The 27,040-nt window shown below is 35.8% G+C and overlaps 1 protein-coding gene and 1 long non-coding RNA gene across 7 annotated transcripts; one reads left to right on the top strand and one right to left on the bottom strand.

The window, feature by feature from the left end:
* Nucleotides 1–2,110: 2,110 nt before the first annotated feature.
* LOC128115200 (small integral membrane protein 13) lies at nucleotides 2,111–3,607 on the bottom strand. Its single transcript, XM_052745677.1, has one exon. The coding sequence runs from the start codon at nucleotides 3,521–3,523 to the stop codon at nucleotides 3,260–3,262; it is 264 nt and encodes an 87-aa protein (XP_052601637.1). The 5' UTR covers nucleotides 3,524–3,607; the 3' UTR covers nucleotides 2,111–3,259.
* A 4,554-nt stretch (nucleotides 3,608–8,161) lies between these two features.
* On the top strand, nucleotides 8,162–26,784 carry LOC128115656 (uncharacterized). 6 transcript variants are annotated; one of them, XR_008220250.1, is made up of 4 exons: nucleotides 8,162–8,744; nucleotides 9,633–9,706; nucleotides 10,009–13,360; nucleotides 25,682–26,784. It is a non-coding gene; the product is annotated as an uncharacterized LOC128115656 (long non-coding RNA). The 6 variants fall into 6 exon arrangements; XR_008220251.1 differs by lacking the exon at nucleotides 9,633–9,706 and having other exon boundaries at nucleotides 8,162–8,740; XR_008220248.1 differs by lacking the exon at nucleotides 9,633–9,706.
* Nucleotides 26,785–27,040: the final 256 nt, after the last annotated feature.

Below are 27,040 nucleotides of genomic sequence, written 5' to 3'. Positions count from 1 at the left end.
TTAGTTTCCTCCAAGGGAATTTCACTGGTGAACAAACTACTTTTAAGGGTAGGCTATAAGCTGAGCACTAGATGCTCAACAGAAAACAAACTCAACAGCATCTTCTTAGATTCCATGTCTCATAATGTTGTGCCTAGGCTCCTCACCCTATTTAAAATTTTTATATTATTATTTGTTAAATTTTTATTTCATTTTGTTTGTTTATTTTTCTTTTTTCTATTTAGCCTATATTTCCTTTGTGTACATATTATGGTTTCTAGTTCAGTGTTTTTATTGCATTTCTAGGTGTTGGAGGAGTGGATTTCTGTTTCTTTTGCCTTCTCTTGAACTCAATTCATTCTATTGGTGTGTTTTGTCCTATTATAACTGACAGATTTTTTTTATCTTATTTTATTTTATTATAAGCCCTTAAATAAAAATTAAATATCAGGTGACTGTATGAAAAAGTATACATCTATACATATGTGTAAGTAAATAAGCACAAAAAGAAACAATACTATTAACTTAAAAAGAAAACACACAAATCTATGAATAAATATACATGTACAGTTTAAACAATTTTCTTTTCATCTGGTAATGCTGCCTCTAAGAGACAAAGGCTCCAAATCAAGGGTAGAGAGACCTCTTTTTTCCCTTTTATTGAAAATCGATTATTTTTCTCACATAACATATCCTTTTTATAGTTTCCCATATCTCTGCACCTCCCTGTTCCTCATCATCTACCCTTTTGTCCAGATCCACTCCCTTTTTGTCCCTCATTAGTAAACAAACAGGCTCCTATGGGATAATACTATAGTAAAATTTAATAAAACAAAAATGAACATATTGGAATTGAACAATGTAGCGATAATGCCTGTGCTACCACCACCCGTTTACCATGTCCGAGGGAGGGGCTGTGGATCAAAAAACAGAGAGAAGACATCGGGTCATTTGTCTCAGCAGAATGCCGAATGCCATATATTGAAAGAGGGAAGAAACCTTAAATACAGGCTTACAGCACAATGGAGGATCCCCGGAGGGCAGAAGTTCACTACCGATGTTCTACATACTTGCATCTAAGCTGTTTACACCAAATGCAGGATACACAAACAAAGAACCTCCAGTGAGCCTTCAGGAAGAAGGAAACTGGCAGCAGGGCATCAGGAAAGAGCCCAAGAGAAAAAAAGAGTGAAAGACTCACTCATTTGCACATTCAGGAATGCCATAAAAACACTACACTGAAAGCTGTAATATAAGCACAGATGACCTGGTGCAAGACATTTGCAGACTTTGTGCCTGAAGCTGCAGCCTCTGAGTTCATATGAGCTTTGATTATGCTGGTTTACAGGGCCTTGTTTTATTAGTGTTCTCTATCTTGAGAGGCCCTCTTTTGAGTGGTTCCTTAGTATTGGCCAAGAAGCTCCCCATATGTTATAGACTATTTGTCTTGTCGTTGGTTAGCCCCTAGAAGTTGGAGGTAATCCTGACTGAAGACACTGTACACTCAAGAAACAGGGCCCAGAGATCTCTAAGCTGAAGCTAACCTTAATGCCTCCTCCCTGGAGACCAGTTTTCATGGTACCAGAAGATGCCATGCATGCTAGCAAAGAAGGGATGTGACTAACAGTGCTAATTAGCTATGATGGCACAATAACCCTAAAGATGCAATTGTGTCACAAGTACTTTCACAGTAACCAACAGCTTTCTAATTGGATTTTTGACTCAACGAGGAAAAACATGAATATCAAACTAGATATCAACTTCTCTGTGCTAGTGAAGACATGGACCTTACAACCACCATGGATAATTTACAACCACCATTTTACTACACTCTACATATTTGTCCTTATATCTCACCCTTCATTAAGAAAACATCTCTTTTCAAAAAAGCTTAGCAAACTAAAATGAAGAGTTTTAAATGCAAGTCCTAATGGATACATCTATAAAACAACCCTTCCATCTAAGGCTCAGGGAACATTATAGTAAGAGCAAGAGGAAGATTGTTAAGAGCTAGAGAATCAGGAGTTTGCTGGAATACTGTGTTTCTTTTCTCTCTCTCTCTCTTTCTTTCTTTCTTCTTTGTTTTTTTTGTTTGTTTGTTTTTTGCCTTGTATCACAGAAAAAAGTTTTATTTTGTATTTATTCGTGTTCTAAAATATTTTTATCACATAAATCTTATGCCTATGTAAAGAATGTGTGAAATAAACTGGTTAAGTTATAACTATAACTTCACATTCCAAGTCCCCTTCTTCCCAACCATTTTTCAAATTAGTCATAGGGATCTGCATATTTTCCCAAACATGTCAAGAGTGCTGGCAATTCGGCATTTCCTGAAGGGGTGCTTACCACTGCCTTCCGTCTAACACCAGCAGGCAGCTTCGGAGAAAACGTTTGAGGTCTTAATGGCAGTCCTCTCCATGAAGTAGCCACACCAGTCTCTCCTTGCTTTGAATTCTGATATATCATTTCTGAGGATTTTGGCAATTTCTCCTGCCTTCGACTGCAATTGCTTGGCGGGAAGAAGACAGGCAACTGTTTTGCAAGTGCCCCACTGACAAAATGTAGCATAGCTTCGTCAACTTGTGGGTATCTTCCTTTCTTCAGTCCTGTAAAGCTTTTTGTTGTTTCTTTGCAAGGGAATACAGAATTGTGATCATTTCTCCAGCAGCAAATGTTGGCATCATTCACATCAAACACGTTCCACTGCTGTCTGCATGGTTTTCTGCATATACAACAACCTTCCGTTTCAATGCCGATTCATAGTACTTTTGAAGATATTTTAAAAATGTCAATTAAACCCGATATATTTGATACCAACAATATCCACATCAGCTGAGGTAATGACATTGTAACAAGCTGCAAATTCACACATGCATGAACTGGAATAATGACAAGACCATCACCTGGTTGACAGTAATGAGATGCTCCCCAATTTATGAGAAGTCAAAGTGTCAAGAAAAGGGTACATTTTATGACTAATAACATGTTTTTTCAAGCCTAAAATGTTTACAGATTTACACCAGTGCAAAAAAAAATAAGCCAAAGAGTAAGTATGTTAAGTAGACCCAGTGAAGCAAAATATCCAAGATGAAATCTGTAATGGTCCAATTTGATTTAAATTCCTTTTATTTCTATATGGCTTACATGTAAATCTTTTTTGAACTGGATATAAATCCAATTACAAATGTTCCTCAGTCACTTAATAACTTTCAAAGCTAGGTCACTAAAGACAGAGGCTCATAACTGCCTTAGACCATATTCTAGTGTGGCAGGTGTCTGGTCAGTGGCCTTCATCAGTGGGCGCCCTCCTCTGACGAGCAGATCTGATCCTGTGTGGTGAAGCTGAAGGGTCCTCTTCTGTTTCAGACCCTGAAGGCTCATGATCTCCTTCCTGGGATCCTGTGTCTCCCACCAGTTCCCGTAGAAACTTGAATTTAGATAAAAAGAGATGCCATACAAAATACCAACCGCACACCATCAGCAGCAGGACGATCAGCAGCGTGGCCACGAACACCAGCAGGGTCAGCCCCACATTGTGCCACATCTTGAGAGCTGAAGGGTGGACGCGGGCTCAGCGGCGGGCGGCAGAGCGGCTGGGCGGCATGGGTGGCGGGCGCCCGAGGGCAGCGCCCCCTTGTTTGTTTGTTTTTAAAGACAGGGTTTCTCTGTGTAGTTTTGGTGCCTGTCCTAGATCTCGCTTTGTAGACCAGGCTGGCCTCAAACTCAAAACTTTCAAAAGTAAAACAAAAAAATGAAAACAAAAATACTCAGAAAATGTTAAACTAAAAAAAATTGTATAGTCTAGCAAATAAAATAAAAGACTGGTGATTTTTTCTAAAACATTTTCTGTCATCAAGACTCTCTTCAAATTTTTTTAATTCAAGATCATCTTGAGGAATAAAATTTTTTGTGAAATTTATTGAACTTGCTTGTCCTAAAGGATTATATGATTCAAATGAATAAAAAATGCGTAAAATAATTTTTTAAACTCCATTTTGCACTTGAAAAAGGAAACAAACATGACAAATCCCATGTTTTATAGGGAATGGTTATGTGTTGGAGTGCTAACTTGCAGCTGTGCATGACAAGAATAGAAATGCATTTAAAAGAAGCACTTACATGGGAGTAATTCGGTGGCTATTTCCCATTGAATTAGAGATACTAAAAGAAATGGTTTACTAACTGAGCTAAGTAGTGGTCTTTTTTTTTTCTTTTATTCATAGACAAAATGTACCCACCTTCAAAAATATAGAATGCAATTATTCTACTTTTTATACCCATATCAAAATTGGTAAAATAAGGCTATGAATAAGACTAGGATTTTTCCCTAAGTATCATTGACTTTGAGTATGTTTTAATGATAGGGGATACTGTACTCAGTACTCAGTATTTTATACCATAAATAAAGACACATTGAAGAGAATTGTGCATGTTTTTGTAAGAAATTGCTTTGTGCTTTCTCAGATACATATATTTCCTAGTATAGTTTTAGGAATCAAAAATTAATTTTAGTTAGATAAAATTCACCAAAATATATGTACATGTGAAAGACAATTTCAGGAGAGAAGCTGTGTCTGCAGAGACTGATTGACTGACTAGAAATGAAGCACTGTGGAGAGGATGCAATGTTGCAGGTTCAGAGGCTAATTACTTCAACTTAGGCTCATTATAGCCCTCTAGAACAGTCATTCCCTTGCCCACCTCGGTGTTAGCACTAGCATCCTGTGACTAATGGATTAAAAACCATTCAGAATCTATTAACTTAGCAGACCATTAGCTTCCACCATCCCCATACCCAAGAATGCCATCAGATAGGAACTTGAGCCTGTAGGAAAATCTTTCTCCATCTTGATGTGCCTACCTCTTTAATGTACCCATCAATGTATTTTTTAAAATGACTTGATTTATTACTTTCTTAGTTCTGCAGAGCTATACAACTTCATCAAAATACTTTCATGTTGCAACATAGAAACAGGGGTAACATAAATTTGTTTTCCAGAGTCATATTCACTCAAAATGACTCCAGAATAAACTATATCTTATTCCCTTTAAGATGAGAGCTTTTGGTTTTATGTCAACATGTGGCTTTTGAAGTTTACTTTCATAATGTCCATGGATCTTCTTTAAATATTGAAATCATTCAACCAAAGCACTTCACATCAACATCAGGGGGAAAGTAAAGTAGTTTTGGGTTATTGGGGAGCAACTTGCTGAAGACAAGTGGGAGATGAGTTGGTGGTTTATACAGAAAGAAGGCAGTCTTTGCTTGCTTTTTTTTTCTTACATTAAAATGAATGTGTCCTTTCTCTGTTCTTATAACCTATCTATGGCTCTTACAATATCAGTATTAGGTAAAATAAAACCACAGGAGCTTTCAGAGTATATTTTACATAGAAAAACTCCCTAGCTTTATATCTAAAATGTATATTTTATTCATAATTTATTAAAATTTCCAACTGTCAGTTCTTTTAATAGTGTTTCTTGATTCTGACTGAAAAGCAAAGAACTTGCACGGGGTATTGGAATTTAAAGTGATTAGACTTTTCCTAGGACAGGATATTCCTACTCTTTATAGAATTAAGATTTGTTTATCCAGGAGATAATTCTAAACTTTGTGGGTTATTCACTGCTATTGGAATAGAATGGATAGCAATGTGAAATAACTAGCTGGCACTATACAGATAAGGATTCATTGTGTAGTAAAATATCAATCTTTCTGAGGATCTGAGAAGAAAGGAAATGTCTCTCAATGCTTGTTTGGTAGCTGGTCTTTTCCAGTATGTGGTTTCAATAAATATGTTTGCTGTTGTGACAATGAGCACAATAATTCTGGCCAGGAGTTAACAGCATTAAAGTGCCTCTAAGGTCATCTTGGGGCACACTTTCTCAGTTTACTGAATTTTACTGAACACCTTTTCTAAGTGTTAGGATTTTCCACAGGGCAAATTTTGCCTGTGTAGCATAAAAGACAAATACTTTCCCAGGTCTCCTCTGAGTTTAGACATAGGAATAGGATCTTAGCAATAACACTTTGATATAGCAGGAGATTTCAATTTAGAGAAGCACGCTATACAGAAGTAGGCTGTGTATAAAATTCATTCTTCTGAGGAGGGAAGGCGTGGTGGGAACACAGAGCACTTGCAGAGGCATCTGTGACCATGTCTGCAGGGATGTCTTGTGCTGGTGTTGACCTTACAGGTTGCAGAGCATTGTCTCAGTGGCTGTGTCACTACAGACTTCACAAGGTAGTCACAATGATGGATTTGAGGACTATTCCTGGTTTTATAGCCCCAAAGCCTCATGTTGTGAGTTCTGAGATTTCCTCTAAACTGTCTTTGCATTCTCTCCCTGCTTAGATAGCTAAGTAAGATGGATTCTATTGATTACCACCAATAACTATGACTAATATGGTCATTCTGAGTGTTGTAGAACTAGTTCATGTTACCCTCATCAGATCTCATTTCTAATAAATGGAAGATTCTGATAATTAGGCCCATCCTACTGTATTTTATTTTATTTTATTCTAACTAGGAATTGAATACTGAGGTTTTGAGACCACAAGTAGAGTGGTAGTATTGTAAGACTGCATTGACTTTTCAGTCAAAATTATCTCCACAATAGAGTTGTTTGATGTGGTAAATAAAAATGTGCTAGAGGCATAAATACTGAAAAGATGGTTCTCATGGAATTCAAATTTAAACGAACCTTCTGTATTTTGTCTGACAGTAGCAAACAAAATATACAAATAGGCAAAAATAATGAATAAAACAGAATTTCTATGCCATAAGCACATTATAGTTGCTCAATCTATTATTATTGTCTGAAGTCAAGTGTCTACTAAGTAGCATAAGTAACATACATAGGGGTCACAGATATTTACCTCAATACTATTAAATTACTTGAGGAAAAAAACTAATTATTATTATGAATGTCTATTTGACTTGAAATAAATTAATATTCAAAATACAGAGTGGACCAAAAACATTCTCTCTCAAAAAATAATGTAATGCCAAGTATTATTTCTTTATACATTTATATCTGTAATTTTTGTCAAACACAAAATTTATCTAAAATGATAAAAAGTCTATGTATCCTTGAATTTAAAAATTGTCATTTTATATACTTTAAGGAAAACAGTCAAATTCTATGTTTGACAAATATGTTTTGAACATTTTTGGACAATTATTTCAGGTCATATAAAATGCCAGAGAAATACTGTATCATAGGCATATTTTACACATCACCCAAACATGCTGAGAATTTTCTTCCTCGTCAGATTTAATAAATTAATAATCTTCATTTAGTAGTAGCTTGCAAAATCTGCATGTATGAGTTATTTGCACTTCTTTATATATTTACAAAAGAATACAAAGGTAATTAAGTAAAAATATGATGTGTCAGCCCAGCTGAACAAATACAAATGCATAATCTTTTGCAAGCATGCTACATATTACCTACCTCTGTAGACAGGCACATTCTGCCCATACAGAAGCAAGAGTCTGACAGTTGGGAGATGAAATTAAATTCCACACACTTTGGAAAAACAAACCAACAAAAAATATACATCCTTTTAAGTCAGAAGAAAGGTCGTCTCAGTATTATAGATGCAGTATGCAAAGCAGGAATGGAAGAAGGGGAAATAAAAATGTCAGCTCTTCTGCAGTAACATTGCTGCTTGATTCATGTAAACAGGTTTGACAATGACAAATACACTTTGTTGAAATGCTGGCTAACCCTTGATGTCTAAAACTTACAGAGTAACATCTAGAGACAGTTTTTATTTTAAGGAATTGATATTTCAGCCCAAGATGAAAGCACCAAAGGTTGTTTAAGTGTGAGATGTGTATGTTTGTAGGTACGTGTGTGTGTGTGTGTGTGTGTGTGTGTGTGTGTGTGTATGTGTGTGTGTGTGTGTGTGTGTGTGTGTGTGTGTGTAGTCTAGAAGTAGACCTATATCCTATTTCTTTGTCAAGCATGGTCTATTCGGATGAAAAGGAATTGAAACAAGCTGTTGCAGTCTCTGAGCAGCTTTGAATTTTCTTATAGCTCATCTTTACAGGAAGGCTTACAGCCTTGACTGAGACCTAGAAAGCATGTAATTGTGGCTGTCATAATAAAGCCTTAACAGAAAGAGTAAGACTATGAGCTTGCCTGACTTTTGACACGGTAGCCAACTCCTCTGTACTGTATTCATAGACTCACTCTATCATCTTTAACAGAGCGATGGATTTTGATGATAAAAGACTGTAATTGCATTCACTGCAATATGCATTTAAGCTGTCATCCTTCAGCTGCTCATTTTGTTACATCTTCACTTTAGCAGAGCTATTATCAATGAAATCAGAGTGTGCGGTACAGAGGCATTCTATCTAAAAGATATGCAAAACCCCATCCTAGTTTACAGTCTACTCTTTACAGCTCTGAGGTTAGATGACGATGAAGAGACAGAGGCAGTTGTGGACCTAGAGATTCTGAGATGCTCAGGCAGCAGCAACTGTGGATTATCAGAGTCTCAAACATAGCAGAAAGGCTTCAGGAAGATCCGGGCTTGTGGTAGACCTGACTCCAAATCAGTTAAAAGGTGCCACGTGTGTGCCATCAATTGTGATTTTCATCTGAACCATTCCAAAAGTTCAGGGTGCGTATCCAAAGCTGCTCTGTGGTAACAGGAAGTTTTGCTTTGGTTTTGCTCTTCATATGTGACCGGAAATTCCTGAGAGCTACGTAGAATGTTCAAGGGTTCCAAGAGACATGTTCAGGGGTGGGTAAGTCTTCCTTTTATCAACTATCATATGAGGACAATTTTTCATATATGTCAAACAAACAAACAAAAAATAAGACTGTATATAGAAGCAAATGTGAAAAATCTACTTTATATTAAAACAAATTTTAATGATACTTTCAAAAATATAAACCATGAAATTTTTCTTTTTTTTGTTTTTGAAATTACTGTTAATTTTTATAAAATGTCATTTTTCTTTATATTGAAGCTTGTTGATTATTCATCTTAAATATATATAGTCTTTGCTTATATTTTATTTTCATAAATTATGAACAGCTATAACTTGTATAGACCAAAGCACTTTGGAGTCTTCAGTACATTTTAAGATTTAAGGGATCTTCAATATGTAAAAAGAATTTTGTTGTACTTATTTATCTTGACTGTGTGTGTGTGTGTGTGTGTGTGTGTGTGTGTGTGTGTGTGTGTGTGTTTGCGCGCACGCGCACACATGCATGCATGCATGCATGCAGTGGCATAGGTGTCAAGGTCAGAGGAGTCATTTCTTTCCTCCCACCATGCAGATTCCAAGGACAGAACCCAGGTTGTCAGGTTTGGCCTTAACAAACTGAAACATTTTGCTTGCTCAGTGCATAATATTTTGGAGAAAAACAAACAAACACTGAAAACTGCTTTTTAATATAGTCCTTTCTGACATCCAACAAGATCATCTGTGAAATGCTGCATTCAGCCCGAATGGTGTTTATTTACTTATGTTAATTTAAACAAGTGTATTTGATGAGTTATATAAATGTGTATATGTATATATACACATGCATCCATACATACAACTTTATTTAATAAAGCTAAATTTTTCTTTATTCTCACAAATTCTTCAGGTTTCAAACTTACACCATATCCTTTTTTCTTTCAGTTGGCATTGCTGCATATTTGTTTCTGTCTCTGTGTCTCTAGAGATATTTGAATCTGGAGTCTCCATTCTGAAAGGTCACTAACTTCTGTTTCATCTATAAACTGGTGATGAAGGTTTTGTCTGGTATCTTATAGGAAATTTTGGAGGCTAAAATCAAATTACGGATACCAGAAATGTGAATGTGTGGAAATAACACAGTGCATGGTACAAGAAACTGACAGAAATCATCATTACTCTGATTACTATTATGATTACATCATTTTTTAAAGGAAGTTTAAACATGAAATTGAGGAGGTTTATAACCCAACTGAAGATTTCCAGTTTCTTGAACAATACATATTTTCTCACGGTGTGTGTTCTTTTCTTTTGTCAATAGAGTGAAGAAGAATCGTAATGAAATGAAAGCAGCATAGAAACTAAGACAAGGACTTCTGGTCAAGAGATTGGGAGTCCTGTGGTGCTCAGATGCTCTTTAGTAACTAGCTGGAAAAGCATGAATAAATAACTCAACTTTCCTTATCTCATTGTTTTTGCTACATCTTTAGAGTGAGGTTATTGGATTGCAATGATTTTATAAGAACAGGAGAATATGTTTTCTTCTCATTTGTAATACTGGTGCTTTTCAGAGTCCGTACACATTGTCTAGAAATCCAGAACAGTTCTGGAAAATGTTATAGGAACTTTTTAATCATTTCAGATGAATAGACTGATTTAAAAAAACACAATTATAAGGTAGCTTCTGTAAACCAAGTTTATACCATGCTGTAGGGAACAAAGTGTTTCATAATTATGAATTTTTCAATAATTGACACAAACTTCTTTAAGATTCACAAATCTGCTTTGGTTTCTTTTTCTAGGAATTATTTCTTTACAAACATACCTTACTTTTTAACATCTTTGAAACAGCAGCTATAGGGATTTAGAGCTCCTCTTTATTGTTCAGGTCTTTGCCTCACGGTTTTCTGTTCATAGGGGAGGGATTTCCACAGTGCCTTCTAAACCATCATGTGGCCAATGAACTAGTTCTGTAGTTTCAATAAGTAATAAGTAAAATTTTTTTTTAAAAAATTGTGGTTATGTAGCCAATGAATCAGTTTTTCTGTGACATTTATACTTTAAACATTAAACTAATTAAATCACATTTTGCTAAAGCCACAAGTATGTCTTATTTGTTTTTAAATTTAAAAACTCTTGAAAATGAACTATTGTAAAACTATTAATGAAAAGTACAAATATTTAATGTAGTTTATAATTAGTATTTTATTTTATAAAATGTATTTTTTTTTTTTTTTTGGTTTTTCGAGACAGGGTTTCTCTGTGTAGTTTTGTGCCTTTCCTGGAACTCACTTTGTAGACCAGGCTGGCCTCGAACTCACAGAGATCTGCCTGCCTCTGCCTCCCAAGTGCTGAGATTAAAGGCGTGCGCCACCACCTTTTATAAAGTCTTATGAAACTCATAAACTATATTATTTCTTTATCTCAAGTAGATTTGAAACATAAATATTATTGTCATTGAATTGGTTTTATATGTGGATGTACATTTGTCACAGAAATGTTACTAATCCCTGGGAAGAAAGAGTTCTCTTTCAGACTGAATAATATTAAATCAAGAATGTTTTACTTTCTGGGGTTTCCTGATTTCAGTTAATCACTGAAGATTTTTTATAGTACTAGTCGTAAACTAATTGGGATGTGTTTTTCCTTAAATATCTATTGGTTTAATACATGGATTAAATCAAATACTGATAGAAAATATATAGAAAAGGCTGTACTGATCATAAATAGATTTTTCTTGTAATTATTCTATAAATAATGCACTATTGCAACTACTTACATAGTAATTAATATTGGGTACTATAAGTGAACCAGAAACAGTTTTAAACATATGAGAGAGTATACCTGTTACTTGCAAATGCTCTCCACTTTATCATAGGGAACCTACATAAGTGTAGATTTTAGTATTGTTGAAATTCTTGGACTTTCTCCTAGATGAGGAGGGCTGTGATTTGAATTGAATATAATTTATGTGTGTGAATATATTTTGAAACATTTATTCTGTACTTTTTTCATGAACTATATAACATTTGTTATGTTATATGTTATACTTATCATGTTATATCATGTTGACTGGAATCTTTTACCCAAATAACTACTCTAATTAATATACATTTAAATTGGTAAGTTGGTTAGTAGATGAACATTCATTTATTTTATTTTATTTCTCCTTTTGATACATTTTCAAGTAGTGTTAAACCTTATTATTTTGTTGACTTTATGACAATCACAAAAATGTTCCAAGACCATCTAGATTTTTATTCCTTTTAAGTACATGGAAACAACTCCTGAAAGATCAGTGATTTCTTTTAAGAGAAAATGAATTAAAGAAGAAAACCATGTAGAAAAATGTGTATGCCTATTAGGACTAGATAAAATACTTAAAGCTAGGAAAATCAATGACAATTCGGAAATATTCTGGTTATGGTCATGATTTTACATTGATATTTACAGCTTGTTTTGAATATCTTAATTTCTTGACATAGCATGAAACAATTATTTTTCTTGTTAACGTGATTGTGTAGAAGGATGTATAGATCACTAACAAAGCTACAGGATGGTGGTGGCATATGTCTTTAATCCCAGTACTCAGAGACCAATCTGGTCCACAGAGAGAGTTCTAGGACACATAAGTCTGCACAGAGAAACCCTGTCTCTGAAAACAAACAAAAAAGCAAGCAAATAAAACAAAACTAGCAAAGCACATTTCTGGGTGTGTACATCAATCTTCTTTGAACATACTCTCAGAGAAGTGTGGCCAGAGAAGATTGACATATGGCACAGAAAACTGAGTGGAGAAGACAGTCCCTAATGTGGGCAGCAATGTATACGAGGCTGGGCTTGGCTTTAATAATAAGTGGAAGAAAAGGAAAGTTTGTTTTGCATGTCTTAAAGTTCTATTCTTTAAATGAGTTATTTTTTCTTTTATGTGATTGTATTTCCCATGCACATCAGACTCCAGATTTTTCAGTGGTTAACATCCAGGTTCTCACAGTTTCTTCTCAAAATGCTTTCTGCTTAGATTGGGCAGAACTACTGGTGTCTCTCACTCTGAGGCTGTCAGCTTCTGTACTGAGCAGATAACGTTTTCCCTAGCTCTTTCACCTGAATATGGTCACTATGGGACTATTTGGCTTCTGAGGGGGTCAGCCAATCTAACACATCTTCCCCTATAATCAAACATAGTTATATTCTTCGATTCTGTTCCTCTAGAGAATCCTGACATATACCAAGATCATTCTTATAGTTTAAGATTTTAAAACCATAATTTTCTAAAACATAAATTATTTTAGAACCTAAATTTGAGCTACAGTACTCCTGTCTGATTTCACATTTTAATTTTTACCTCTCATCACTTTCTGTGGAAGAAGTAACATTATTATAAAAGTGTTATTTTGCTCTTATGTGATATGATAATAGTTGAGGTCGTTTTGGCATGACAGTTTTATATATCCTGAAAGAAAGTGGCCCAAGGCTGCTCCACTTTTTAAGGTGACTTCTTTCCCCATGATTTTGTCTTTGTGAACTTTCATTAAAGGTTCAGTCTCATTTCTTTTCTTAGTCAGATTGAAACCAGTCGCATAGAGAAAGGTCTGATGTTCACCAAGCAGCCACAGATGTTGGTGGAATGAATTCACAGTGAACTGAGAACCCGGCCTGCTCTCTACTTACAGGTAAGGCCACGTCATTTACCCTCTAGCCTAGTTGCTTTACCAGAATACTACTTCATTGTAATGCTAAAGCTGATTGGCCCTCATTACTGTGGAATGTAGGTTTTTCTGGACCTTGTCAGATGTAGGGGAATGTTGCTCAGCTAAAAATAAGACAAATATGGGAAAAGACATGGTTGGACATAGGTTTAAAAATCTGGTAAATCATAGTCACTTACTTTGTGACACCAGTCTTCTTGAATGTTGTCTTCACCTTAGTATTTAGTAGCATGATTTTCATGTGACTGCTCTCCTGGCCCAGGATCATGAGGCTCTTTATCATACTGTGATTTCCATCTCTATTTGGTATCTAAAGACAGGCAGAAACTTTCAAAATAATATTACAAATGATAATGGATACTTAAACAGTAGTTACAGAATTTACAAAGACTATCACTAGCTAGTTTGCAAATTAAGTAGTTTTTCCTCCAGAACCATAGACTACAGCTTTGAAGAAATGGATCTTCTGCTTGCTGCTGTGCTGGGGCATCTTTCTGGATTTATCTTGGTCCTTCATGAAATATACATACCTCATTCAGAGAAGGATGACAATTTTTGTTCATGGATTTGGCCAGGATTCTATAAAGTGGAGGATGGCTTCAATCGAACCTATTCTGGGTTATTATACAAGAAGAGTGATAAACTGGCAAATAACTCTACCAGTCAGGTAATTTCTTGATGCAAACCCCTAACTTCAATAAAATTCCGTGAAACCAGGTAGGGGATTTCAAATCTGAGCATGCCTCTTTACCTGGAAGATTTGCTCAGCTACACATTACTTAGGTCCCAGTCATAATTCTGAAATCAAAATGCCTCTAATGGAGTCTAAGAAGTTATATAAAATTTCCAGGTCATGGTTTAAGAACCACATAGACATCTGTAAAAGGCAGTGGATACTCATACTGAGCATAATTGGGGATTTCCAGCTAGCTTGTGGATATCTGACTGCAAAAGATATGTTCAGAATGCCTATAGAAAAACTAACTAGCTAACTGACTAAATAAATAAATAAATAAATAAATAAATAAATAAATAAATAAATAAATAAATAAAACTAAATAAATAAAGGTGAGGTGAATAATAAGGCTACTTAAAAATCGTATTGTCCTGATTTAAAATCTAGAGAGAACATAGAATCTGTTCCTATAGCCAGCTTTTATATTAGGAATAACTCTGGACAATTGAGATTCTTTTTGTGTGTGGTTGTTCCATTAACTCATTACCCACAGGGCTGATGCCAAAAAGAAAAAAAAACAGAAAAACAAAAAACACTTAAGTATCAATTCAATGATGCACACAAGAGTTAGTCACACTTAATCAATTTTATTGGCAGCAAATAATTGCTTTTAAAATTCCAAGAAGGGGTATCAAGTAATTAAATAAATAAATAAAATCCAAATCCATAGTGTTCTTTTAACTGAGTTGCCTTTCCAAAAAAATCAATTTTGTGTTTCCACAAGTTAGTGAGTAAGTATCTAAAAATCACTATCAGTTTCTATTTGCTGAGAATGTTGAAAGCTGTTTAATTTCTTCTGTTCAGAGGCCTTCTTTAGAACTGTGACCCCCAGGTGAAGTTTTACAGCATTGTAATTTCTGGGCTTCCAGACCAGCGCTCTCATTTCTCAGATGGAGAGCTCACTCTCAAAGATAACTTCCTTTCCTTTTAACCATGGAGGGTGCAATATACAGTTAGCAACCCACATCCTCTCCTGACATCCCACAGCCTCATTACATTCATAGAGTGATGCTGATGTCATTACTTCTCAGTCTCTGTCTCCTGTGAACACTGTGATCCCCATGAGACATGTCATCCCCATCGCTACAGTCGATACTCATTTGCTCTCTTCAAGGTCCACAGCACCAGCCTATAATACTGCATCAGCTACAGTCACATTGTCAGAGTGGTTAAGTGAAAAGAAAATTTCTGATCTAAAAATCATTTGGCTGCTAGTTCCTGTGTACTTACATCCTAAGCAAAATAAATATCAATTGTCCAAATTTCTATTAATCAGTTAAATAATAAACTATTAATAATAAGCCAAATATGTATGGACAGTGAAAAAATCATAAGCTGCAAGTCAATATTAAGTATTTAGATTCATTTAATTTGAAATTATCTGAATTTGTGAATAAATTATCTCTAGGTTACAAGTTACTTTATAATACAAATTAAAATAGAGTTTATAGACTATTTTTCTCTGAATTCTATCATTTGTTAAGATTATTCTTATTAAATAAATGAGAAATTGGGGAATTTCAAATAACTCCATATAGATCCCCAAATCAATCACCTTGAAATACAGTAAAAATAACTTTTATTAATTCTGGTTTTTTTAGTATAATTACATCAATTATCTCTTCTCTTTCCCCCCTCCAAAACCTCCCATATACCCTTTCTTTATTTTTTTCAAATTCATGGCCTCTTTTTCTTTAATTGTTATTTTATACATATATACACATGTATATACATATAAATCCCTAAATACAACCTTCTCAGTGTGCGTAAGGCTACTTATATGTATGTTTTCAGGGTTCACCATTTGGTAATGGATAACCAATTGGTGTGCTCTTTCCTACTATCAGCATTCTCTAGTTGCCTTAAAGTCTCACCAGCATGACTATCAAAACACGAGCTGACCAACAAAAACAGTTGTACATGTTAAATTGAACAAGAGAAAGACCATGAGGCCTCAACTGTAGACAATGAAATATTTTTAAGATTTAATTATATTTATGTCTATGTTTATGTCACATGTGAGGATACCTGAGGAAGCCAAAAGAGGATTTCAGATACCATGGAGTTGGAGTTGTCAAAAAGTTGAGAGACAACCAAAGTAGATACTAAAAACTGAAGCCAAGTCCTCTGGAAGAGCAGCAAGTACTCTTAACTTCTGAGTTATATCTCCTGTGCTGGTTGAAACCACATGAAGTTAGATTTTTAAAAGTTATATAAATGCCAGTTCAAGTTAAGTTTTGTTACCAAGAAAGTTGTTAAGCACTTTTAATTTTCAGATTTTTTTTTAATTTATAATTGTAGGTAAGAAATTGTGAGTTTGTAAATGTCCATAAAATGATAACAATTCAAAAAATGTAAATTATTGGAGCATAGTCACAAAATTGGGAAATTTTCTTGGTAATTGCATCAAAGTGAAAAAATGAAGCTTTCTGCATTATCATGAGTGCCACCTGTATCCCTTTCAATGGCATGATTGAAGTAAGTGGATTAGATGTAGCTTCAGTTTGCTTAATCTTGAAAATATAATGTGTATAATAAAGTGTGTTAAGTGGCACCTTACAGACAAGGGAAATCCAATAATTGACCAATTACTTTCCCTCACTAGTAATTTTGTTGATGCTAAATCTTATAGAATTTGTGTAGGACAGATTCTGGTGATGAAAATCTGCATATCAGCTCAATAGTGTCATGTAAAAGGGCTACTGGGCAGCATGTCTTCTAAATTACACATGTGAATTTTTCACAGGGAAATATATTTTGCTGCAAAACAAAAGAATTTAAGAATTGCCTGTTTACCTTGTTTTTATCTGCTGTATATAAGGCTATCTATCTATCTATCTATCATCTATCTATCTGTCTTTATCATCTATCTGTATCTACATAGATACAGACATACATATAGATACCTGAGCACAGGCTATACATGACTGCTCACCAGTTTTAAGCAAAAACTGGTGATGGTCTAGAAAACAGAATCTAAAAAAAGAAATGCTCACATATATGATCGCTTTATTTAGAATATTACAGGCAAGAAAAGTAAATGGGAGATACTATTAGATAGATAAATGAAAAAAATTACCTTATTCTTTCCCCTGTAATAAACACAAACATTACTTCAAAATGGCCTGTAGATGAAAATATTCAAGCCTAAAATATAAAAATATTATGAGAAAATGTTACTGGTGCTGTACAAATCAGGTCTTCATATATACAGTTTGCATCTTACTCCTCTTATTCTGTTCTGATCATAGTCACAACTTACTTGGTGCCACTCACATACTATTGTTTTATGACTTGAAATCAGATATGGTGATCCCTCTATTATTATTCATTTTGTGAAGGATTGGTTTGGCTATTCAGGATTTTACTTTCATCCCTATAAATTTGAGGATTGTTTGTTGTTGTTGTTGTTGTTTCTGAAAATCAATGGAGATTTGCACTGAAACTATGGATTCCATCTAGCAACTTAATCTTTTTCACAATATGAATTCTGTTGATTCATGAACATAAAAACCCTTTCATCTTCTATGGTCTTCTTTAATTTCTTCAGCATTTAAAAATTTTCATTGTAGATGTCTCACTTCCTTTGTTAGGTTCAGAAGAGAGGTTTAACTAGTGCTTGAATTTTATTGTTTGTTGTAATATACTTAAGATGGCTATGTCCTTTTGAATTAATTTTGGAAGGTCACCTGTGTCTAGAAATTTATCAGATTTTTTAATTTTCCAGTTAATTAGGAGAAAGTCTTTCAAATATGTCTTAATGATCTGAAATTTCATGGTCTTTGTTATATTTTCTTAATTTACAATTTTAACTTTATTTGCTCATTTTTCTCATTTGTTTAGTTTGACTAAATACTTCTCTATCTTATTTCATAACGACTCAACTTCTGGCTCTATTGATAATTTTTTTTCTCATTTCTACCTTTCAAATTTCTACCTTAATCTTTATTGGTTTGCTGTTGTTGCTTTTTTACTAATTTTGGGTTTAGCTTCTTCTCATTTTCTCATTGTTACAGAGGGCCATCATTACTTTATTTGAAGTGTATTTTTACTATGGTCATTTTCAGTTATACACTTTTGAAATTCCACTTCTTTTTTTCTTCTATTAATTAAATTTACTTATTTTACAACTCGACTGTAGTTTCCCCTCCCTTCTCTCCCCCAGTCCATCTCCCCACTTCCTCTCTGCCGCCCCTCCCCACCAGACCCCTAATTAACTCCTCCTCTGTTTTTGTTCAGAAAGTGCCAGGCCTGCCATGGATACCAAAAAAACCATGGCATATCAAGTTGAGGTAGGACTAAACACCTTCTCTATTATTAAGACTGGGCAAGGCAACCCAGTATGAGGAATAGATTCCCAAAAGCCAGCCAAAGCATTAGAGACAGCCCCTGCTCCCACTGTTAGGATTCCCACAAGTAGACCAAGCTATATACAACTCTCACGTATATGTAGAGGGCCTCCGTTGGTCTGTGCTGGCTCTCTGGTTGTTGGTTCAGCCTCTGTGAGCTCCCATGAGCCAAGTTTAGTTGATTTTGTGAGTTTTCTTGTGATATCCTTGACCCCTCTGGCTCTTATAGTCCTTCCTCCTTCTCTTCAGCAGAACTCCCTGGTGTCTGCCTAATGTTTGGCTGTGAGTCTCTATGTCTGTTTCTATCAGTTGCTGAAGGAGGCCTCTCTGATAACAATTGGGGTAGGAACCAATCTATGAGTATAGCAGAATATTGTTAGTTATCATTATACGGACAATTTTTTTTTCTCCAATTGAGTTTGATTCTATCCTACATCTTTGGGCATTTCAGACTCTGGGTCCTGGCACTCCAGGCAGTACCAAGGGTGGGCTCACTCTCATGACCTGGGTCTCAGGCTGGACTAGTCATTGTTTGGCCACTCCCACAATCTCTACACTATCCCTAATCCAGCAAATCCCATAGGCAGGACAGACTGTAGATTGAAGATTATGTGGCTGGGCTGGTATCCTGAGGCAGATAAGGCCCACATGCCAAATGAACTGACTAAGCCTCAAGCAAAAAAAGCTGTGACATTCGCAGTAGCACCTTGATCCAGAGGAACCTGAAACTGGACCCCCAAGACGACAACTGCTGACCCAGGGCCAAATCAAGAAAAGCCACAATAGCTATGGAAGCAAAGCCCGCCAAACAGCCCACACATAAATACCTCATTCCTTTGTTTAATAAACAAGCTTGCTTGCAACTCCCAGAGTCTGTCATTGACTTTGCATCTTCTCACTCCCTGCCCCCAGGGTACATGTGTCAGTAGAGCCAGAATAGCAACAGTATCCCAATTCCTCCCCTGGAAGTCTTGCTTGGTCACAGGAGATGACCAGTTCAGGCAACATATCCAGTATTGCTAGGAATATTAGCTGAGGTTATCCTTGTAGATTCCTGGGAGTATTCCTTGCACCAGGTGCCTATCTAAACCTAAAATGTACCCCTTTGTCATCATCTCTTTCAGTACTCTCCCCATCCAGCCACCACCAACCTGATTCCTCATGTTCTCATCCCCACCTGCCTCTAGTCCACCCATGAGATCTCTATTTTTCCTTCCTAGGGAAAGCCTTTTGAGCCCCCTTTTGTTACCAAGCCTCTCTAGTTTGTGAATTGTAGCATGGTTATCCTCTACTTTACAGCTAGTATCCACTTATAAGTGAATACATATCATGTTAATCTTTCTGGGTCTGAGTTATTTCACTACAGACTTTTTTTTTCTAGTTTCATCCATTTGGCTTAAAATTTTTTGTTGTCATTGTTTTTAACAGCTTAATAATGCTCCATTGTGTAAATGTACTACATTTTCTTTATTCATTCTTTAGTTGAAATGTATCTAGATTGATTCTAGGCTCTGGTTATTACAAATAAAGCTGTTATGAACATAGCTGAGCTAGTGTCCTTGTGGTGTGATTGAGCATCTTTTGGTTATATGCCTAAGAGTGACATAACTAGGTCTTGAGGTAGAACGATTTCCAATTTTAAAAGAAACCACCATATTGATTTTCAAAGTGGTTGTAGAAGTTTGCACTCCCAGCAGCACTGGAGGTGTGTTCCACTTGCTCCACATCCTTTCCAGCATAAGCTGTCATTTGTATTTTTGATCTTAGCCATTGTGACCAGTTTAAGATGGAATCTCAGATTCATTCTGATTTGCATTTCCCCTATGGCTAAGGATACTGAACATTTCTTTAACTGTTCTCCAGCCATTTGAGAGTCTTCTATTGAGAATCCTCTGTTTAGATCTGTACCTCATTTTTAATTGTAGTATTTGGCATTTTGATGACTAATTTATTGAGTTCTTTATATATTTTGGAAATTAGCCCTCTGTCAAATATGGGGTTGATGAAGATCTTTTCCCACTGTGTACACTGCTGTTTTGTCCCATTGACAGTATACTTTGCCTTACAGAAGCTCTTCATTTTCAGGAGGTCCCTTTCATTAATTGTTGATCTTAGTATCTATGCTACTGGAATAATATCCAAGAAGTAGTAGTCTCTCATGCCAGTGCATTCAGTTTCTCTTCTATCAGGTTCGGTGTAACTAGATTTATTTTGATGTCTTTGATCCACTTGGACTTGAGTTTTGTACAGGGTTTTTTTTTTTTTTTTTTTGGTTTTTCGAGACAGGGTTTCTCTGTGTAGCTTTGCGCCTTTCCTGGAACTCACTTTGGAGACCAGGCTGGCCTCGAACTCACAGAGATCCGCCTGGCTCTGCCTCCCGAGTGCTGGGATTAAAGGCGTGCGCCACCACCGCCCGGCCTTGTGCAGGGTTTTATGCGCGCGCACACACACACACACACACACACACACACACACACACACACACATATATATATATATGGAGAGAGAGAGATCTATTTTCATTCTTCTATATGTCAACATCCATTTATTCCAGCATCATTTGTTGAAGATGCTTTCTTTTTTCTACTGTATAATTTTAGCTTCTTTGTCAAAAATCCAATGTTCATAAGCATGTAGATTCCATTGAGACACCTGTATGATTTTTATACCAATGCTATACTGTTTTTATTACTATAGATCTGTAGTAGAGCTTGAAATCAGGGATTGTGATATCTTTAGCTCTTTTATTTTATAGGATTTTTTTAATCTATTTTTTTTTGTTTTTCCATAAAATGTTGAGTATTGTTCTTTGAAGGTCTGTAAAGAAGAAATATGTTGGGGTTTTAATGGAGATTGCAGTGAATTTGTAGATAGTTTTTGGTAAGATGGACTGATCCATGAGCATGGGAGATCTTTGCATTTTCTGATATCTTTTCTAATTTCTTTTATCAGAGACTTGGAATTCTTGCCATACAGGTCTTTCACTTGCTTTGTTTGAGTTACACCAAGATGTTGTATATTATTTATGAGTATTGTGAAGGGTATTGTTTCTCTGATTTCTTTCTCAGCCTGATTTTTTTTTGTTTGTTTGTTTGGAGTTAATCTTGTATCCAGCCACTTCACTAAAGGTCTTTATCAGTTGTAGAAGTTCTCTGTGAGAATTTTTGGGGCCTTTTATGTATGCTTCATATCATCTGTAAATAATGATACTTTTGACTTCTTCCTTTCTAATTCAATTTCTCTTTATCTCCATTAGTTTTTTTTATTGCTCCAGCTAGATCTTCAAGTACTATATTGAATAAATATGGAGAGAGTGGGCAGTCTTTTCTTGTTCCTAATTTTAGTGGAATTGCTTTAAGTTTCTCTCCATTTAATTTGATGTTGGCTGTTGGCTTGCTGTATTTTTATTTATTGATTCTATTATGTTTAGATATGGTCCTTGAATCTTTCCAACTTTTCTCATGAGGGGTTGTTGGATTTTGTCAGAGAATTTTTGAGCATGTAATGAGATGATCATATGGATTTTTTTCTTTCAGTTTGTTTATATGGTGGGTTACATTTACAGATTTTCATATGTTGAACCTGTATCTCTAAGATGAAGCTTATATGATATAGTGGATGATCTTTTTGATTCATTTATGGATTTGGATTGTGAGATTTTATTGAGTATTTTTGCATGAAAGTTCATGAAGAAATTGGCCTGTAATTTTTTTTCTTTGTTGAGTCTTTGTGTAGTTTGGGTATCAGGGTGACTGTGACCTCATAAAACTAAATTGGCAATATTTCTTCAGTTTCTGTTTTGTAGAATTATTTGAAGAATATTAGTATTAGCTCTTCTTTGAAAGTCTAGTAGAATTCTGTGCTGAAACCATCTGACTCTGTGCTAGTTTGCTTGGTAGACTTATTATTTATTTATTTATTTTTTATTTTACTTGCCAATCCCTGTTCTCCCTCTTTCCCCTTCTCCTGCTCCCTCTCATACCCCTATTCTCTTTCCTATCATACCCCTATTCTCTCCTCATAGGGGGTAAGTCCTCCCTTGGGTAGTCAACACAGGCTGGCATACCAAGTTGGGGCAGGTCCCTCAGCACTACATCACAGCTGAGTAAGGCATTGCATCATAGTGAACTGGCTTTAAATAACTAGTTGGTGTGCCTGGGATAAGTCCTGGTCTCATTGCCAGGGTACCCAGAAAGACATCAAACCACATAATTGTCAACCACATTCAGAGAGCCTAGTGTGGTCCCATGCAGGCTCCCCTGCTGTCAGTCCAGAGTCCATGAGCTCCCACTAGCTTGCGTCAGCTATCTCTGTGGTTTTTCCCATCATGACCCTGACCCACCTTGCTCCTATAATTCCTCCTCCTCTCTTCAACTGAACTCCAGGAGTTCAAGTTGCTTGGCTGTGGGTTTCTTCATCTGTTTCCATCAGTCACTGGATGTGGCTTCTATGATGACATTTAGGGTAGACACCAATCTGAGTACAGGGGAAGGCAAGTTCAAACACCCTGTCCACCATTGCTATGAGTCTTAGCTGGGGACATCCTTGTGAGTTCCTGAAGATTTCCTGTACTCCAGATTTTCCCCTAACCCCTCAATGGTTCACTCTGTCAAGATATACTTTTCATGAGTGCTTCTATTTCCTTAGGGCTTATGGGTCTCTTTAAATATTTTATCTTATCTTCATTTAATTTTGCTATGTGGTTTATACCAAGAAATTTGTCCATTTCTTTTAGATTTTTCTGAGTTTTTGAAGTATGAACTAATGATTCTCTGGATTTCCTCAGTGTCTGTTGTTATGTCCCCTTTTTCATTTCTGATTTTGTTGATTTGGATATTTTCTCTCTACCTTTTAATTATTTTTGCTAAAGACCTGTTTATCTGTTGATTTTTCTTAAAAATGTTGAGCAGACTTTAAAAAGGGTTAATGGGCAGCAGATAGGTGTCTTACCTGGGGTCCCTGGGAACAGCCTGACCTCTGGTAGAGCCTAAGTCTTCTTCTGAAGTGGTAGGTAGGAAGATGAAGTCCAGAGAAGGGGGTGCAGGGGTTGTTGGGTAGGCTTTAAGGAGTGTTACTGGGTGTTTGATGGTGTCTTACTTGGGGTCCCAAGGAACAGCCTCGCCTCTGGTAAAGCTGCCAGGGCTGTTGACTCTTACTTGTTCTTCAAGTGTTTAAGAAAGTGTAATTTTTATCACTTCTTATATTTTTGGAGAATATAGTTACATCATTTACCCTTTTAATTTCCTTCCTCTAAACCTTTCTATGTAACCCTCATTAATTTCTTTCAAATCCATTTCTTCTTTTTCACTAATTGGTACATGCAAATATATATGCATGCAAGTATGTATACATAAATATTCCTAAATACATAGGATTATGCCCAATTGACTCAACATCCCTCTGCATATATACTTGTTGTTTTCACTTCCTATGTGCTGGGATTTCAGGACAACACCACCATTCTTTGTTCATGAAGTTCTGGGTGTTGGGCATTGAAACCAGGATTTCAAGCATGCCAGATAAACTCTCTACCACCTGAAGTACATTATGAGCCCTTCAAAATTATATTTATTTATTCATTTATTCTAAGGATTTTACTTTCTCTGAATTGGGCAAGCAGTTTGACAGTATACTTCCAACTTTTTCTCAAGGAGTTGTGTAGAGCCCTTCACTATTGTTGTGTGCGTGCTCATTAGTCTACTCCACCTTTTTACAGCATGGCTATTAGAACTCTTCATTCAACCAAAGATAAAAGACCTTGGCTTCACTCTTTGGAACAGCTCATTGATCATCAAGTACCTATTTTTCTAGTAACTCATTAAAAGTGAAAGTGATAAATTATGATGGAATCTTGTGTTTCCTAACACCAAGGGATACTGAAGCCATAATATGATGCTAATCATAACACTAAAATATTCTTTCTCCCTTCTTTACCAGTGGCAAATTGGTTAATGTTTATGCTGTCCTTGGGTAAGAATTAGTCAATAACTAAACAAAGGGGCAGGGATGGGGGAGAAGAATCTCTCTTCTCAAATAAATTATGAGTCCATATGATAGCTATTTAATATAAAAGCAGGCTTGACTTTTAAAAAGGCTTTCTAATTAATTAAACTGCTCATTTAAGTTATATGGAATCCCTGCTTTATAATTATAACCTGTAGTTCTAGAAGGTAAAACCAATATTTACTCCTGAATGCCCTTGCCACAAGATGCCACAGACATGGGCAGGTAAACATTCACTTGTGCTGACAGGAAAGCATTTCTCATGAGCTCCACATCTGTAGGCTACCAGCTGTCAGCTTTGTCACTGAGGATACAGGAGGCTTCTAGCTAGGGATGAGTTAGCTGCTGAGTAAAACAAGGTGGCAGAATGAGCATAGCTTTTTTGTGTTCCTCTATATTTCTTTGTCTTTGACTTTAACTGTCTCTTTAATGCACAGTAGTATTTCTATGAGGAACTTTGTCTTAAACTTCTATGGCAGATTTTATTTTTCTCTTTCACATTTGTTTTCGACTATTGTATTGTCTTTTCAAGACTTCACTAAGTATTTTACAGGGGTTGTCTCTTTAAAACCTCATAAAAATAAAACCTGTGAGAACATATGCTTCTTATTTCCTTTTTTAAATGGGTACACAGAGGCATTGAGAAGCTTGGTAACTTGCCCAAATTCAGGCTCATAATAGAGAAATTGATATTTGAAGCTGCTATAAACTATGAAAGAGGTATGGTTTATTTGGAATTTGGCTTTAGAGAGCATGGAGGCAGGGGGATTGCTATGTTGGCAGAGCCCTGGCTGTGCAGGCATGAGAACCTCAGCTCAATCCCCAGATCCCAGTTCCTGTGGAGTGGCCTTTGAGATTGACCTCTGACATCATATGCACTTAACTATACAAGTACCTCCACATTTACATAAACATACACATAGAAATTCAAAGTAATGGTCCCTCTTTCCTTAAAGACATAATCAAAATAGGTTTTGCCATCACTATGTGTATTCATCTAGGTAGCAGTGTGTGTTTTTGTATTACTATCTAATTCTTTTATAATACCTAGTCCTGAGGCTATAGATGACTTCAGACTATAGGAAATTGGCCAGCTTCCTATGGTTTATGGCCTCTATCAGAATAAACACTAGTTTAGAAGTCTTGATAAATGTTTTATGTGTTCTCACAAATATGCATGGTGTTTGATTGTTCCAGGGTTCTTCACCTTCTCTGCACCACAAACAACATAGCCTGCTCTTGCTCTGGTAGTAATTCCCATGTGTGTTATCCTGAGCTCACTCAATGCTGAAGCTGTAATTTCCTGAGTGATGAAGTTGAGGAAGAGAGATTATTGGAAAATCACAAATACAACGGTTATAGGTCAACTTTTGATGCTGCTCTGAGACCTGTTCCTTATTTATACTGTGTTCAGAAATCTTCGTGGATGTTAAAGCATAAAAGACCCCGGCAAGACTTGAGGATGATCCCAACAAGAACTTCTAACAGATACAATTTTGATCTCACTCAATTTCTTCTGGTAATGTAATACTCTATAGAAATCTATTAAAACTTCAGTTTAATGCAAATAATTTTTATCAAATAAATTGTTTTTCTTTTCTCCCTGACACCAGTGTTCTCTGTAGTTGACCTTTGCAACAATGGCAGCCTAGTCTCCACCCATCCTATAGAGCAGATTTAAAATGTTCCCACTTCAGTTGTATTTTACTGTGTGTATATAAAAAGGACTTCATTGTCTTCATGGCCTTTGTCTGCTGACAGGAAATTGGTATATTTATTTTATTGATAGGAAGAAATGTTTCTCATCTTCAAAGGAAAAAAATGAACAGGCAGCCCAATAATATGAATTAAAGAAGTCCAGATAACTCAATATTTTATGACCATTCTTCATTCATTAAATGCAAAAATCGAGGCTTTTTATTTTTTCTACAATACTACCTAACAGTATATATATTTCTAGATGAGGATTAATGTTACCATAAGTATATATATATTTGATATGACAATTTGATTTCCCTGCTTTGTAAACTATTTCTCTCTGCATTCTTCTTTGCTCATATTTAAAAATCTCAGAATCAATTTTCACTGGATTGTTCTGCTCTTTCCATTATTCATGACAAAAAAATATTTTTTTCCTTTTCCCTCTCAAGCTTAATGAAAATCTTTTCATTTGCATATGAATCTTTAGAGTGGACCTTTAATCTGTTGGCTGTTTTTCATGCTCATGTGAACAAATTTATCTTTCCCAATCGTTGTCTTCCTCTCATCACTCCTTCAATAAAATATTTTCTTCTACTTTTCCCTTGTGTGCACATTCATATCCAATACCTAGGCCTGTCACTTAGGAATCTGCACACTTGCCTCTTGTCTTGTTTGCTTCTCCTGTCACTTGATAAAATGCCCTGACTAAAGAAATTCTAAGCAGGAAGAGTTTATTTTGTCTCATAGTTCCAGGGCACAGTCTACAGTGGCAAGGATGTCAGTGCAACAGGAGCTTGAAGCAGCTGATAACACTGAACTCACCATTGAGAAACAGAGAGCAGTAAGTGCTGGCAC

The sequence above is a fragment of the Peromyscus californicus genome, unplaced genomic scaffold (assembly GCF_007827085.1).
Source record: "Peromyscus californicus insignis strain IS unplaced genomic scaffold, ASM782708v3 Scaffold_1__1_contigs__length_55948999, whole genome shotgun sequence".
NCBI lineage: Eukaryota > Metazoa > Chordata > Mammalia > Rodentia > Cricetidae > Peromyscus > Peromyscus californicus.
Note: the sequence above shows the minus strand (reverse complement) of the source record. Positions and strands in the feature narration are given on the sequence as shown.

Excerpts from the sequence above, each read along its gene's own strand:
- LOC128115200 (XM_052745677.1), bottom strand. The coding sequence starts at position 3,523 with ATGTGGCACAATGTGGGGCTGACCCTGCTGGTGTTCGTGGCCACGCTG.